The sequence below is a fragment of the Helianthus annuus genome, chromosome 10 (assembly GCF_002127325.2).
Source record: "Helianthus annuus cultivar XRQ/B chromosome 10, HanXRQr2.0-SUNRISE, whole genome shotgun sequence".
In the NCBI taxonomy this organism is placed as follows: Eukaryota; Viridiplantae; Streptophyta; class Magnoliopsida; order Asterales; family Asteraceae; genus Helianthus; species Helianthus annuus.
Genome location: NC_035442.2, coordinates 178,304,412 through 178,319,365, shown reverse-complemented (window position 1 = coordinate 178,319,365; position 14,954 = coordinate 178,304,412). Strand labels below are relative to the sequence as shown.

Genomic DNA, 14,954 nt, shown 5'->3' with positions numbered 1-14,954 from the left:
TGTTATCACTGTTTCGTTTTAGGATTGTGACTTGTTTTACAAAATCTGTATTAGATTTGTTTTCAAAAGTTTCAATCTTATCAGTACCCTTGGATGACACAAACTTGACATCCTTTGCTTTCTTTTGAACTCGAGCTCTTGTTGTTTCAGGCTTTTGAGCTCGATTGATTGGTTGTTTACCTTTAGAAGCACTAGGTTGTCGAGTGGTTGGAGATTTCTGATTCCTAAACTGTTTTCTAATTTCAGATTTAGGAATTGGATCACATTGTGTTACCACAATTTCTGGTAGTGTTTTTCCCAAAAATTTGTTTGTATTGTCTTCAAAGACTTTATCAATCAAGGATTTATTTACATTTTTAATCGGAAAAACGTGATCTGAATAGATTTTATCATCTCCAACCAATGTATACAACACATTACTGCTTTTAGCAGTAGACACCGTCTTCTTTTCAACCTTGACAGGATCTATCACTTGTTTCTCGACTGATGAAACAGCAGGAGTGTCAGGATCACACAGGATGTGATTCTCAATGGGAATGACAACTCCTTTCATCTTGTTAAGTGATTTATCCTGTTCACTCACATCCACTTCTAATTCATCATCCGATGTCTCACAGTCCTCAATGATTGGAGGACTTTGATCCATGGATGTTGATGTTTCTTGCTGCTTTTCGGATGTGTTTGATGAACTGTCCGGTTTGAACCCTAGGCCAGTAGTAAATTCCTCAAAATCAAGAGGCACACTGGGTTCATACCGAGGCATTTCCTCCTCATCAGGCATCTTGGTATAATTGTTCATAACAGGGGGCGGACATTTCTTGTACCCTATGCCTTTTTGATTTCCCTTTAGTTGTTGAACATCGATGATGTGATCAAGCACAAATCGGGAGTTGGAATAACTTTCCAATTTCTGTTTGATCGCATCATGCTCAGATTTGGCAATGGCTAATTACTTCTTAGTTTCTTCCACAGTGTTGATATATTCATTTATACTTACTTGTTTGTGGTAAACTACTTTGTTAACTTCGGAAACATTTTTCTTTAAAGTTTCAATTACTTCTTTAAAATCTTTTTCATTCCGAGTTAAAGCCATATTTGCCTCTTTGCATTTCGATAGTTCAATAACCAAACTCTGATTATGACTATGAAGCTTTTCTGATTCAAGCTTCATGTCAGCACATGATTTACAAACACTAGGAGCAGGAGGTTCAGAAGTTACCTGACTTGAAGAGGCTGAGACATTTGCCATAAGGGCAGTTTGAAAAGAAAAAGCTCCATCTTCAGAAAAGAACTTCTCCATTTCCTTTGATGCAGTAGCAGCCCTTCTAATCAGAATTGATTTCTGACATTTCAGCTCATCAGCTTCATCTAACAACTCCTGAATACCAGAACTTGCTTCCTCCTTCACATCAGACTCAGGCTCTGAGTGATTATCCCCAGAAACAGAGCCTTCTTCATCCGAACTCCCAGAATAACCAGAACTGTCATCACTTTCAGATGACTTTTGATTGATGATCTTTGCATAAAGAGCTGTTCCACTTCTTTGATCACCGTCACCAAACTGCACAGACCAGTCACATCCTTCATCACCTTGAACTGTCAAAGCCCGATTGGTATTTGACGGTCCAGACTGGTTCTGATTGTTGTTGACTGCCACAATCCTCCTGTCTTGGTTTCTGAATGGGTTGTGATTGCCTTGTTTTGTTGGCCGAGTGCACTCACGTTTGAAGTGCCCTTTCTCGCCACAATTAAAGCACGTGACGGCATTGATATCAAACCCATACTTCGTATCTTTCTTCCCTTCCAACGAGGTTCTACCAGTACGAGCCATAAAGTCTTTGGCCCTTCTCACCGCACTAGCAAACGCCCACTTAATATCCATCAACTCCATTTCATCTTTGTCGATCTGTTGATAATCTTCATGTGTCATGTTGATGTTTCCAATCTGACCCGCAACAAGACCGCAGTAGGCACTGACCATAGTGTTGATCAGTTCCACATGCTCCTTAGCAACTTCAATGCTAACTTGGGAAAGATTTGAAGTATCAACACGAACAGTGTTAGGGTTTGGAGGTTGAGAATTGCTTGTAAAATGAGCTTGCTGTTGTGGTTGAACTGGTGGCTGTGATGGAACTGGAATATAAGATCTTGGATCAAAACCTGGAGCAGGATTGGTCTGTGGAAACGGAAGAGAACTTGTGTTGGACACGAAAGCAGTTTGCAATTTCGGTTGCTGAGCAGCAGCAGATTTCGCTAAGATGTCGAAGCCTGGAAGATACATTTCCGTATTTTGAGGAACTGGAGCTCTCTTAGCTTTCCTGATTTCTTCTTCATTTTTGTGTTCCAGTTTCTGAATGAACTCATAGATATTTACTGTATCTAGAGTTCCTGTGTGCTTCAACAACTCAATGAAAGAACTCCACTTTGGAGGTAAGGCGTCAGCAAACTTGTTCACCATGTCTTGTTGAGTAGCAATAACCCCATAAGCACACATTTCACTAATCAGATGATAGAAACGTGTTGTCATATCATTTAGAGTCTCGTTTTCCAAGAACTGAAACGAGTCGAACTCTTTCTTCAACAAGTCATGACGAGACTTTCTCGTGGCTGCATTGCCTTCTCCTCGAGCAACCAAGGCATCCCACAAAGTTTTCGTGTTCTTGCAGTAGGAGAACTGATGATAAATATCTTTATTGAGCGCTTGTGTAAGAGTTGCAAAAGCCTTCTTCTCCAATTCTTAAGACTTCTTGTCAGGCTCAAGCATGTTTGCATAACCTTCTGAAGTCGACGCAGCAACCTCAAGAGCTGTATTGAATGGATTGATGAAGCACGTCCAAAGATCAGTGCTTTGCCCTTGAACATACGTGTGAAACCAGTTTTTCCATGATGGAAAATCGTTCATATGATTCAGCTTTGGAGGACGATTGTTGCTGCCCGTTTCACTTTCACTAATAAGAAGATTCTGAATACTTTGACTTTGATTTGACACCAAAGCCCATTGACTTGGACTGATTGAAGGCGATGGAAACATGCTCTTAGCCCAAGCATCAGCGGTCGTTAATTCTTGACTAGATTGGGAATTTAAACTCCAATCCCAAGGACTTGTACAACTCATCTTGATTAAATATTAACAAGTAACCTACACACCACAAACTGTTAACAACAAACAGTCAACAATTGAAAGATACAATCTTATCGAAAGATCAAGACTTGTTCGAAGGATCAACAGTGATCGAAGGATAACTGTTGAGTTTCGAGCAAAGTCTTCGAAAGATTCACAATGAAAGATCCTTATCTTTCGACTGATTATCACGAAAGATTCACAGTTCGAAAGATCTTTATCTTTCGAATACTGATCTCGAAAGATTCACAATGAAAGATCCTTATCTTTCGAGATGAATCCTTATCTTTCGGACAACTATCTTTCGAAAAGATTCCAAACACGAAGAATAAAACTCAGACTTCGAAAGACTACTCGAAGGATGCTAATCTTTCGAGCTGTCTCCAATCGAAAGATGATCTTTCGAAGTCGAAAGATATCTTTCGGCGGCTCACTGACACACTGACACTGACTTGACAGGTTGGTGAAAAAGGTGATAGGTTGGTGAGGTACTTTCGGCAGAATGGATATGGTCTGCAACAACTTTTCACCAAACTTTTTGACTTTCAAAAAGTTTGCCAAAACAAGCAACCTTATCCTCAAGTCCAGTCACCGGAAAGATGATCGGAATACGGCCGGAAAAATCAAAGTTTCACAAAAACGATTTTATGTTACCCAAACCGACCCAGAACACTCCCGAAAGGTTTAGAACACGTTTTCCAGTTTAAAAGTACAAGAAAACCACCAAAAACGGGTGCTAAACCAAGTGTCCAAACACACCAAGAACTCGAAACAACCCGGTTTTAAACAAGGTAAAGAGCTAGGCTCTGATACCACTTGTAGGTCCCTCTCGGAGGATCGAGAACAAACCTAAACCTTGTTATACTAACCCACTAGCGAGTGCGGAATCCAAGCTAGTAGGCAAACCGGGATGATGCAAGAACAAACACAAACACGCAAGGTTCACCGATTAACACCACTGTATTAATACGTATGAAGGTTTCGGTTACAAGCACAATGTTTACAATCAGTTTGCAAACTCTCTAGTGTGTGTGTGTGTGTGTTTCCAGCAGAGTTCTCTCTAACTCTCGGATGTGTTTCTCTCAAAGTGTCTAACCAAAACACAACACACTGCATGGATATATATACCCATACACAGCAGGTCTGGTCGAAGGATCCGATAGATGGTCCGAAAGATCATCTATCGAAGACAAGGAGCTCGAATGATCAGCAGGGACATCGAAGGATCATCCTTCGATGTCTATCAGTCGAACCATATCTTTCGAGCACCTCGAAGGATCAACAGTATCCTTCGAGGCTATCCTTCGAGACAGACACTCATATTACAACCTGTTGGCCAAGTCAAACTAGGAGGATAGTTGACTTGGTCAACTCACAGACTAACTTAGGACATCGTTTACATACAGACCGAATACAGACAAAGTACAGACACAAGTGCATCAACAGGGTGCTAATTGTGCAAATCACTTCTTGAAGGAACATAGTTGACCATCCTGGATGACTTTGAGACTTCGAGTAGTAAAGATGCATGCCCATGAAAATCACATTAGCGTTACTGTGGTTCATACTCAAGTGTTAATAGTATAAGTATGTACAAAAGGACGGAATCGAAAAAGGAAAACAAATAAAAATGAACTTACTTCATCACTTGAAGAACAAAGAAATTTTTCTTTATCTGGAATTCGTAAAATAAGCACACCATTTGTCAAGAAATGGCATGTCACTTGGATTCATGCTTGGAATACCATGACGTTGAAGGCGTCTGATTATTTCTCTAGTCTCACCTAGAAGTTGGGCTGCATCTTTAACACTGGCCTCCCTTTCCTTTATCGCAGACATGTAGTGACATTTCATTATTATGATTTGTGGTAAGTTGGTGAGACAAGCTGCGATTATGTCGGCGATCATTGATGATAACCTATCAAGTAGTTCCTTTTGGCTCATGGTGCCATCATCAATGGTGTTGTAGGTATGCAGAATTGATTCGGTTATACGGTACATCGAGCTGCCACAAATAAACCTGTGCTTTGGATGATCATTGTTAAATTTCCGGTATTCATCCATCACGTAATCTTTACCCTTATCCCTGTACCATTTAATAATTTGTCCAACTGTATACTCTTGAAAATCAGGGTTTTGCAAATCGTTTCCTAACCATCTTTTGGTGAATCTAATTTCTTGCCACAAAGTTTCAGCTGCATGTTGAAGAATTACGTGAGCATAAATAATATCCAGGCTTTTTTCCACCAATGTGACATATACTAGACCTTCCCTAACACATTCCAACAAGAAATCAACATCCTCCTTTTCTTTTTCAGGAAGAGAAATCGCAATCGTTGTAAGGGTTACCACAGCTAACCTCCAACAATTTGAAGATTGAATATTATAGTCTGCAACTCCTCGAAAACCTTGGGTAGATTTTTCTCGAATGAGCTTTATTAGATAATTGGGTTGGCCTTTTGCACCCTTTTGTATCAATGGGTTCACTGATTTTGAAAAGCCTTCTATTGTTCTCACACCAACCCACATCCCATTTTCTTCAATATGCAAAATATATGGGCTAACTGGACGCGTAGGATTATTTGGATATGGGCGACGTTCCAAGGTCATAGCATCATCTCTCAATGAACTACTAAACACGGACTTCAAACAATCTTTCAAACAATCCAAATAATTGAAATAAGAGACACATATCACAAACACTAACGGGATCAAGGCTATTATCTTGCACAACGCCACAACTCCCTTCTGAAGTTGTATACAGATGTAGATAATTAGCCTTTTCGAAGACTCGATGACTGTGTTCAGTCTGCCACTAAGAAATGGGAGTCTTATACTAGCTTGCTTCCAATCATTTAACTTTTGAGTCCAATGATGTTCTACTTTAAAGACCTTAAAGTGGAATGTCCCTTCAAAGCTTAAGGTTGCAAAACATCTAGAAAGTGGTACAATTGTACCAATCAGGACTCCAATCGATTGCACTGTGAGAATTACTAGCATGGACCAGCCATAATCCGAATCATAGTCCTTAGCCAACATGGCTTTAATAGTCCCGGACATAGTGTAAGTGTGTAAGATGGTGACTAATAGACATATTACCCCAGAAGCAGATGTTGTATGAAAGCAAGCTGTTATGAAATGGAGGCAGCTGCCACTTTCTACCATCATCCAATGCTTTCTCACATGGTTTTCTAGCTTCTCAACTGTTACTCTTCCTCCTGGTGATGGTTGAATGTGTTTTGAAGCTACCTCATGACCATATTGGTAATCTGTGTCCAAAATCTGTTTGGATTTTAGAATCGCCAAAGATGAACATATATATACTATCAACAAGAAAACTAACAAAACCACATAAATAAAGGGTAATACAGGATTAGGATGGGTACTTATATGTGTAGGTGAAGTAAGTTGTATGATACGGGGATCTTCTTTATGGGTTGATATGGATACAGCTCCCGTTTGCATTTGAATGCAAACATTCACAACCAACGTGATTACAAGAATCCCCAAAGCTGTGATGTTTGACAAAAGCTCATTGCTGTCCATGGTTCCTAAACAAGGCAGTAAATTGGCCATCATGGTACACATAAAGGCCATGCTTCCGAGCTTTGCCACTTGGTCCACATAACCCGGCATGGAACCAGTTAGATCCACAGGTAACTTCATTGCAATAGATATTGCAGTGAGAGAAGCAGAATTAATTGTGAAATATTTAGAGGGAACCCATAGCATTCTGCTACGTAAACCATGTAATAAATCAGCCACCATGAAAAGGATGCAAACCAGAGACGCTAACGCGATGTACATCCCAATCCATAACATAGGTGCGCTGTAACGATCTTCAAGTTCTGATCGGTATACAAACTTTAGGTATGCCAACAATGAATCCGTAATATTGTTAGGAATATTGTAGACATCAGTGAGTCTATCCACAATATTAAGATACTCATGTGTTGAGTTGTAAGCCATAACTCTAGGGAAATTAAAGAAACTGATGATTTGATTTAATGGAGATATGATGAGTTGAAATAATGTGGGCAGAGTTTAGGATTGGATTTTGTGTTAGGAAGGACTTAACAAGGTTGGTGACTTAATATATTACCGTAACACGTGAATCATGCTCTTCCCTAAAGCTGCTGCTGCTGCATGATTAAAGAAAAATTCAATAACAACTTTAAAGCTAATAATTGTAAAATCCAATATTTTATCCCATCACCCGGGCCACACATGAAACTTTGTTTGCAATAATTGTGGAAAACATTTCTTGAAAGCTCTCCATTTGATGCTGCTTTTTCTAAAAGTGGATTCCATATCCATCTGATTTTCTTTTTCTGTTATAAAATCCTTTATTCAATAATGCATTTGAAATGTACGTACCAATTATATACAATAATGGCCCCTATAACTGTAAGACTGTGGGGTGTGGGGCGGTGGTTTGGGTTCAACGCCGGCTGCTCCACTTCGGGCAAGCGTTGGGCATGGCGTTGCCCCTTTGGCGTGGGGGGTGGGTGTTGGGTGGGTGAGATGGTTGGCTTTGGTTGGCTGGTTCGATCTAGCCGTTTGGGGTAGCCGTTGCCAAACCAAAAAAACAAAAATCCACATGGCTGGCAACGCCAAGCCAGCCGTTCCAACGTTTTTGGAGACCCTAAGCGAACTACGAAGTAGGGGCCCTAATTTCACCCATAAACTCTCCTCCAATTTCGATGGACCCGTCGCCATGGGTGATTACGGTTACTTTTTTCGTCTAGCGATAGCCGATAGTGTAGAAATTGAAAGCAGGGTGTGATGGGAAGTGAGAACAATGACTGCGGCTATATTTTAGGGGCTTTAGGTCGCTGAATATTGATGATTAGGTCGATGGTTGTTGTATTGTAATAGCTGGAAATTAATGCGAAATGGGCTTTGAAACTGAGTCTTTTTTTGCTAGCAGTATTTACTTTGGGCTCCGTTAATGAAAAACTAGTTTAGTTTTGAAATAAACATATTTATTTGGGCCTAATACATTTACTATATATAAAAACTTTCTAAAAACTTGGAGACCCTTATTTTTTTTGTGGCCCTAGGCTCGTGCCTAGGTTCGCAAGCCTATGGAGCCGGCGTTGCCAAGCTAATCCACGCCACACCACACCCCTAGTTTTTGAGTATTACCTTGTGGATCTCACCCTCGTCACGTGTCGAGCAATGCCCCCAACCCAAGCCCCTCCACACCCTATAGTCTAAGGGGCAGGCGCTATATGTGATTCTATTAGTTTGATTTGATTTTGTCCAAGTTATTTGTGATTCTATTAGTTTGAGCATCTATATGTGCTTCTAAGGAAAAACTGTCTGAAGGGGCGTATATGTATTTTTCTTTAATCTACCATGTTTAAAATGCGACGACAATAATGGTGTTCCTCCTACAACCCAATAAAACAAAACTGTGGGTGGGACCCATCTCAGGTATATGTTTGTTTCAGTTATTATCCTTCTTGAAAGCTTCAGATCAAAATGGTCAACATGGTTGATATTGGTTGGGTTGCCTTGTATAAATTGCTTTGCTTTCTAAATGCTTAAATTGGTTTATTCATCACCATATACTGTCTTAACTTTGACAGGTCAAATTGATAAATTTAAAGTTGTAGCGAAAAAAGAACAGTTAACTTTGACACGATTGGATGTTGATGACATCATGATGACATCACCATGATGTCATCATGACATCATCTCACTGCTGAAGCATGCATGCATGTATCGATCTGTTCAATGAATGTTATATCATTAGATTATATCAATAAATGTATGCATGTATATCGATATATGTGTATATCCATAGTTTTGGATCGATATATTAGGTGAGGTTTTTGAGCGTTTTTTATAAGTTTATTGAACAAAATCTCAAAACCAGGGGCGGACCATTAGTTATGTGGGGCATAACCCGGGCTACGGCTCAAGTTTTTACTAGTAGTGTTAATTTTTTTTATTTTTTTCGATTTTTATACATAGGACACCCCTGAACAAGTACGAGGATACCCCTCAAATTTTTTTTTACAAAATAATAAGATGTTGGTAAGCCCAAATAAGTAAATAATAACACATTAGGTAAGCCCAAATAAGTAAATAATAACACATTTGCTAAGCCCAAATAAATAAATAATAGCCCAAAAATGAATGATTATTGATTTGGGCAATTGGGCGGCATGTTTTTTTAATATTGTATGATTGCACGATAAAAAAAAAAAATTAGGATACCCCTTAGTTGATGTTCTAGTTCCGCCACTGCTCAAAACCCAGTTTTTTCGGATTAAAATACGGTTTAAAACTCAGAAATTTGACGTTTTCGGTTGAAACTTGTTAAAACGGCTGGAGATGATCGAAAGTATCATTTTGTTGTTGAGTTTTGAAGTTAAAAACCAATTCACCATTTTTTCCGGTGAGGTACTTGGCCGGAAAGGGTCACAGGAATTGTACAATTCATACTATTGGTTGACACTATTGGAACAAGGGACTGTTCTTGTCGGCTGACATTTCTGATTTTTGTCTCATTTGGTTTTTGTTTCTAGCGAAAGTGATCCTTTTATAAACGAAAATGAATTGGTTGTTTGTTGGGCCGTTGGCACATAGTGACACTCTTTATCAGTAACAATGAAAGAAAGTGGTCATTTAAAATCATCCGCAACTCAGTTTTAAACTGAAACAACTAAAGTGGCTTAATTCAATGAAAGTCATATACAACAGTCCAATTGTGTAAAGCCTATTCACTAAGCCTCAATATTATTCGTATCATTCATACACGAAAGTCCAGCCCAATAGGCCCAGCTGGTGTATGCATTTAAACAACAGTGAGCCCAAAGACACACCAAAACATGTAGAGTGAGGAGTTGGCGTCTTTGCTGCCTGTCTAATATGGGCCTAAGCGATACCTCATATAGATGAAACCGAATTTCACCATTTCTATAAGTTAGTTATAACACCTACCTAAATTAGTTAATTAATAATGTGGTCACTTTTTAATTTTGAGGAAAACTTGTTAGATAATAATTTATATATTGTGTCTTATGTTTAATTATAATTTGTAGAGGTCCTTAAGTGTAATTTTATATCCCTATATAATGGGGTTGTAACTCTCTTCTATTCAAGTCAAGAAATAATATCCATTTATTCATGGTATCATTGCCGTAACCCAAGTGGTTGAGTTTCCCTGATTCTTCCTCTCCCTCCCTTTTCTTCTTCCTCACCTTTTCCTTTTCTTTTGCTTTTCTCCTCATCTCAGCGTTCTCTCTTCTTTCTATCTCATCTTTTCTTTTTTCTTTTTTTTTTCATTCTTGTTGTCTCCTTCATGGCTACATCATCCAATACTCCTTTACCCATGAATGCTTTGGCCCCTATGATAACTATAAAATTATCAACATCAAACTACATCTATTGGCACAAACAAATTATGCCTCTTCTTTCCCATCAACATCTCTTATCTCATGTTGATGGGTCACTACCAATTCCACCACAAATGATTCAAAGCAATGATAAACAAGTTATCAATCCAGAATATACTACTTGGTTGCAAGAAGAACAACAAGCCATCATTATTCTCAATGCCTCTCTAACTGAAGAAGCTCTTGCCGTGACCGTAGGTTTTTCCTCGGCTCGGGATATTTGGGTGGCTCTTGAGGCGGCATTTTGTAATACGTCCGTTGAAAGGGTTCAAAACTTGAGAGACAATCTCCGTGCTCTAAAAAAAGGTGATAAAAGTGTTGCAGATTTTGGTCGTCAATTTAAATCAATTTGTTATCAACTTCATGCGGTTGGGCATCCCGTGGATTCCATGGATCAACTTCATTGGTTCCTATTTGGACTTGGTAAAACTTTTGAGAGTTTTTCTACAACTGTTTGGTCCTCTCGACCTATTCCAAATTTTGTGGATTTATTGGCTAGTGCGGAGAGTCACGAACTTTTCGTTAAAAACCTATCATATGATGGTACACCACCTATTGTGGCTTTTTCTGCTCAAACCGACAAAAATGCCCAACAAGCCCAACGCAACTCCTTCTCGAATCGGTCTCGCCAGTCGCATAAGAACTCCTATTTTGAGCAGGCCCAGCCCTTCTCTGGGCGATCCAACAGGCCCAATAGGGGCGCCTTTTCTCAGACCTTTGGCCGTGGGCCTGGTCAATCTCCTCGGTCATTTTTTGGTCAGCCTAGGGGCTTGAACCGAGGACAGTTTCAATCAGCCTTTGGGCCTCCTTTTTATCCAATTTCCAGCCCGCCAATTTGTCAACTATGTGGAAAAACCGGACATCTTGCGTCTCAATGTTGGCATTTAGCTTCGTTTGCTGCCTCGGCTTCACCCTCGGATGAACAAATGGCTCAAGCATTTCATGCTCATTGCAATTTGAGCCCCTCGGTTCCCGATTGGACATCCGACACGGGTGCTTCAACTCATATGCTCCCAAATACCACTCCTCTTCAAAATTCCTCTCCTGTTTCAGGTAACGAAAAAGTATACTTTGGAAATGGTGAGTCTTTAAACATTTCACATATTGGTAGTACTAAATTATTTGGTACTCTTGATCTCAATAATGTTCTTGTTGTCCCAAACCTCACGAAAAACCTTCTTTCTATTGGTAAATTAACGGCAGATAATCCGGTTGATGTGATATTTTCTAATCCTTACTTTTACATTCAGGATCGTCAAACGAAGCAAACAATAGCGCAGGGATGCCGTGAAGATGGCCTCTATGTTCTTCGTGACACAAATAAAGGTTTAATGGCCTCTCACACATGCCCTAAAGCCTCCTTTGAAACATGGCACTCTAGACTTGGCCATGTTAATTATGATATTGTTACTTTTCTTAAGAATAATGGGTTTTTGTCCTTTACTTCGGTCTTACCAAAACCCGGTCTTTGTGGCTCTTGTGAACTTGCTAAGTCAAAACGACAAACATTTGATCTTAATAACAAAAGGGCTAATGCTCCACTTGAATTAATACATTGTGATCTATGGGGACCGTCACCGGTTAAATCGGTTGATAATTTTTTATATTATGTGGCCTTTGTCGATGACTTTTCTCGATTTACATGGTTATATCCATTAAAGGCCAAATATGATTTTGTTGAAGCCTTGACCATATTTATTCCGTTTGTTCAAACTCAGTTTTCTTCAAAGATAAAAGTTTTTCAAAGTGATGGTGGCACCGAATTTACCAATAATCGTGTTCGCCTCATTTTTGAAAAGAATGGCACGTTTCATCTTATGTCGTGCCCATATACACCTCAACAAAATGGTCGTGTTGAACGGAAACATCGTCATATAGTTGAAACCGGCTTGGCCATGATGTTTCATGCCAAACTTCCTACAAGATTTTGGGTGGATGCTTTTTCGTCCGCCGTCTTTGTTATTAATCGTCTTCCATCTACCTTACTTCAAGGGAAGTCTCCTTTTGAACTCCTTTACCATCAACGACCGAATTATTCGTCTTTTCGGTCCTTTGGGTGTCCAGTGTATCCTTATCTTCGGGACTATACTCCTCACAAACTAACACCGAGAAGCATTCCTTGCATTTTTATTGGGTATTGTTCTAAATATAAAGGATATCGGTGTCTTGACCCATGCACCTCTCGTATATATGTTACTTGCCATGCTCGATTTGATGAACACCACTACCCTCTTGATCACACAACCAATGCTTCACCGATTAACCAACTCGATATTACCACCTTTATTGATGTAAACTATGAAAATCTCCAACCAAATAATCCATTTTTCCCACAAACAATTCCAATTACCCAGTTACTATTCCTTTTTTGCCAGCCCAAAGGCCTACTTCCGCGGGTCCAGCTTCTGCTAGCCCATCGGTGTCTGGCCCTTCTTCTTCCTCTGGCCCAACTAATGATGCTTCTTCCCCTTTGGATGGCCCGCCAGTTACTACTAGCCCAGTTGGCCCAACGACTGCTAGCAACCCACTAGAAGCTCTGAGCTCAGCTACTGATATTTTAGGCGCTGGCTCAACTTCTTCCGGTCCAGCTGGCCCTTCCGTCTCTTCGCTGGGTTCTTTGGCTGAAAGCCCGGTTGTTTTCAGCCCATCCTCTAGTTCGTCTAGCCCATCGGAGGATACCCCGATGTCCACTCCCGACTCAACTCCTCCCACTTCTCCAACTCCTCTCGCTCCTTCTCAAATTCCTCCATCTCACCCAATGATCACTCATGCTAAGGCTGGGATATTTAAACCCCGTCATCGCGTTGATCTGGCCCATACAGATCACTCTCCTCTTCATCGCGCTTTGTTTGCCATGTCTGATCCTTCAACTTTTGCCATGGCCTCCAAAGACACTAAGTGGGTAAATGCCATGGAGGATGAATTTTCTGCTCTATGTAACAATAATACATGGACACTTGTTCCTCGCCCTTTGTACGGAAATATGGTTGGTTCCAAATGGATTTATCGAACCAAGTTCAAAAGTGATGGTTCTGTTGAACGCTACAAAGCACGTCTAGTCGCTCAAGGTTTTACGCAGGTTCCCGGTCTCGATTACTCTCATACTTTCAGCCCCGTTGTTAAAGCAACGATAGTTCGCACCGTTCTTGCATTAGCTGTTATTAATGGTTGGCATCTAAGCCAATTGGATGTGAACAATGCCTTTTTACATGGGCACCTTTCTGAGACCGTGTACATGGAACAACCTAAGGGGTTCATTGATCCAAAATTTCCTTCTCATGTCTGCAAACTGAACAAAGCTATCTACAGGCTGAAACAAGCTCTGCGGGCTTGGTTTCATCGACTAAGCCTATTTTTAATGAATAATGGTTTCTCTTGCAGTCGTGCTGATCCATCTCTGTTTATCTTTAAACGTAATTCCTGTGTTATGTATCTGCTTGTTTATGTCGATGATCTGATTCTTACTGGAAATCAACCTACTGCCATCAAATCCTTTATTTCCACTCTCAATAAAGAATTTGCCATTAAAGATCTTGGGAAATTCAACTATTTTTTGGGTTTGGAGGTTACCTACACTCAACATGGTCTTGTCCTAAATCAGTCTAAATATGCTATGGATATTTTAACCCGTGCTAAGATGCTGGATGCCAAACCGGCATCAACACCTTTAAGTACAAATGTTTCTTTTGTTTCTACAGGTACTTCATTTCCAGATGCTACACATTATCGTTCTATTGTAGGTGCTCTCCAATATTTGACGATCACGAGGCCTGATATTTCGTATGCTGTGAATCAAGTCAGTCAGTTTTTGCATGCTCCCACTATTGCTCATTATCAGGTGTCACGGCCCCCGGCCCGGTTTGACCCGTTCCAGGAGCCGCGGGACAGAAATCCCATGGTATTTAATTTAGGCGACAGCGGAAGTCTTTTTAAAATAGGATCTTTTAATATTTAAAACTGCACGTTACATAATTTAGGGATAAAACCTGGTAATTTACAATACGGTGATTTCAATGGAAATCTTTATTTTTCAAGACATGTTTCTTTATTTATTTACATTGAGCCACTTCTCTAAGATGGGAGTGCTTCATGACACTTTTCTTAGCTCACAACAGTTTACCTGAAACATGTTTGAAAAAAAGTTTTGTCAGCGGAAAATACTGAGTGAGTTCATTCAGGTTTTATGAAATGACCCTTAGTTATAAATTACAGCATAAGAACGATTACGATGGTTCATATCTTATTTTTATCTGGCACTTCCACAATGGTGACAAGTCACAATGGTGACGATGGTCATACCACTTTTAGATCAATGAACCTAAATAGTGATGATTATCCCTGTAGGTCAATGAACCTAACAGTGATTATCCCAAGTAGGTCAATGATCCTAACTGGGAGAAAATTAGTAATGTGCACAATACCCC

At 39.9% G+C, this 14,954-nt stretch overlaps 1 protein-coding gene across 1 annotated transcript; it reads right to left on the bottom strand.

The window, feature by feature from the left end:
• Window positions 1-4,792: 4,792 nt before the first annotated feature.
• Window positions 4,793-7,090, bottom strand: LOC110931204. The gene has a single exon (XM_022174609.1). It carries the CDS (start codon window positions 7,088-7,090, stop codon window positions 4,793-4,795), a length of 2,298 nt encoding a protein of 765 aa, XP_022030301.1.
• Between the last annotated feature and the right edge of the window lie 7,864 nt (window positions 7,091-14,954).

Coding starts and splice junctions, on each gene's coding strand:
- LOC110931204 (XM_022174609.1), bottom strand. CDS start 7,090: ATGGCTTACAACTCAACACATGAGTATCTTAATATTGTGGATAGACTC.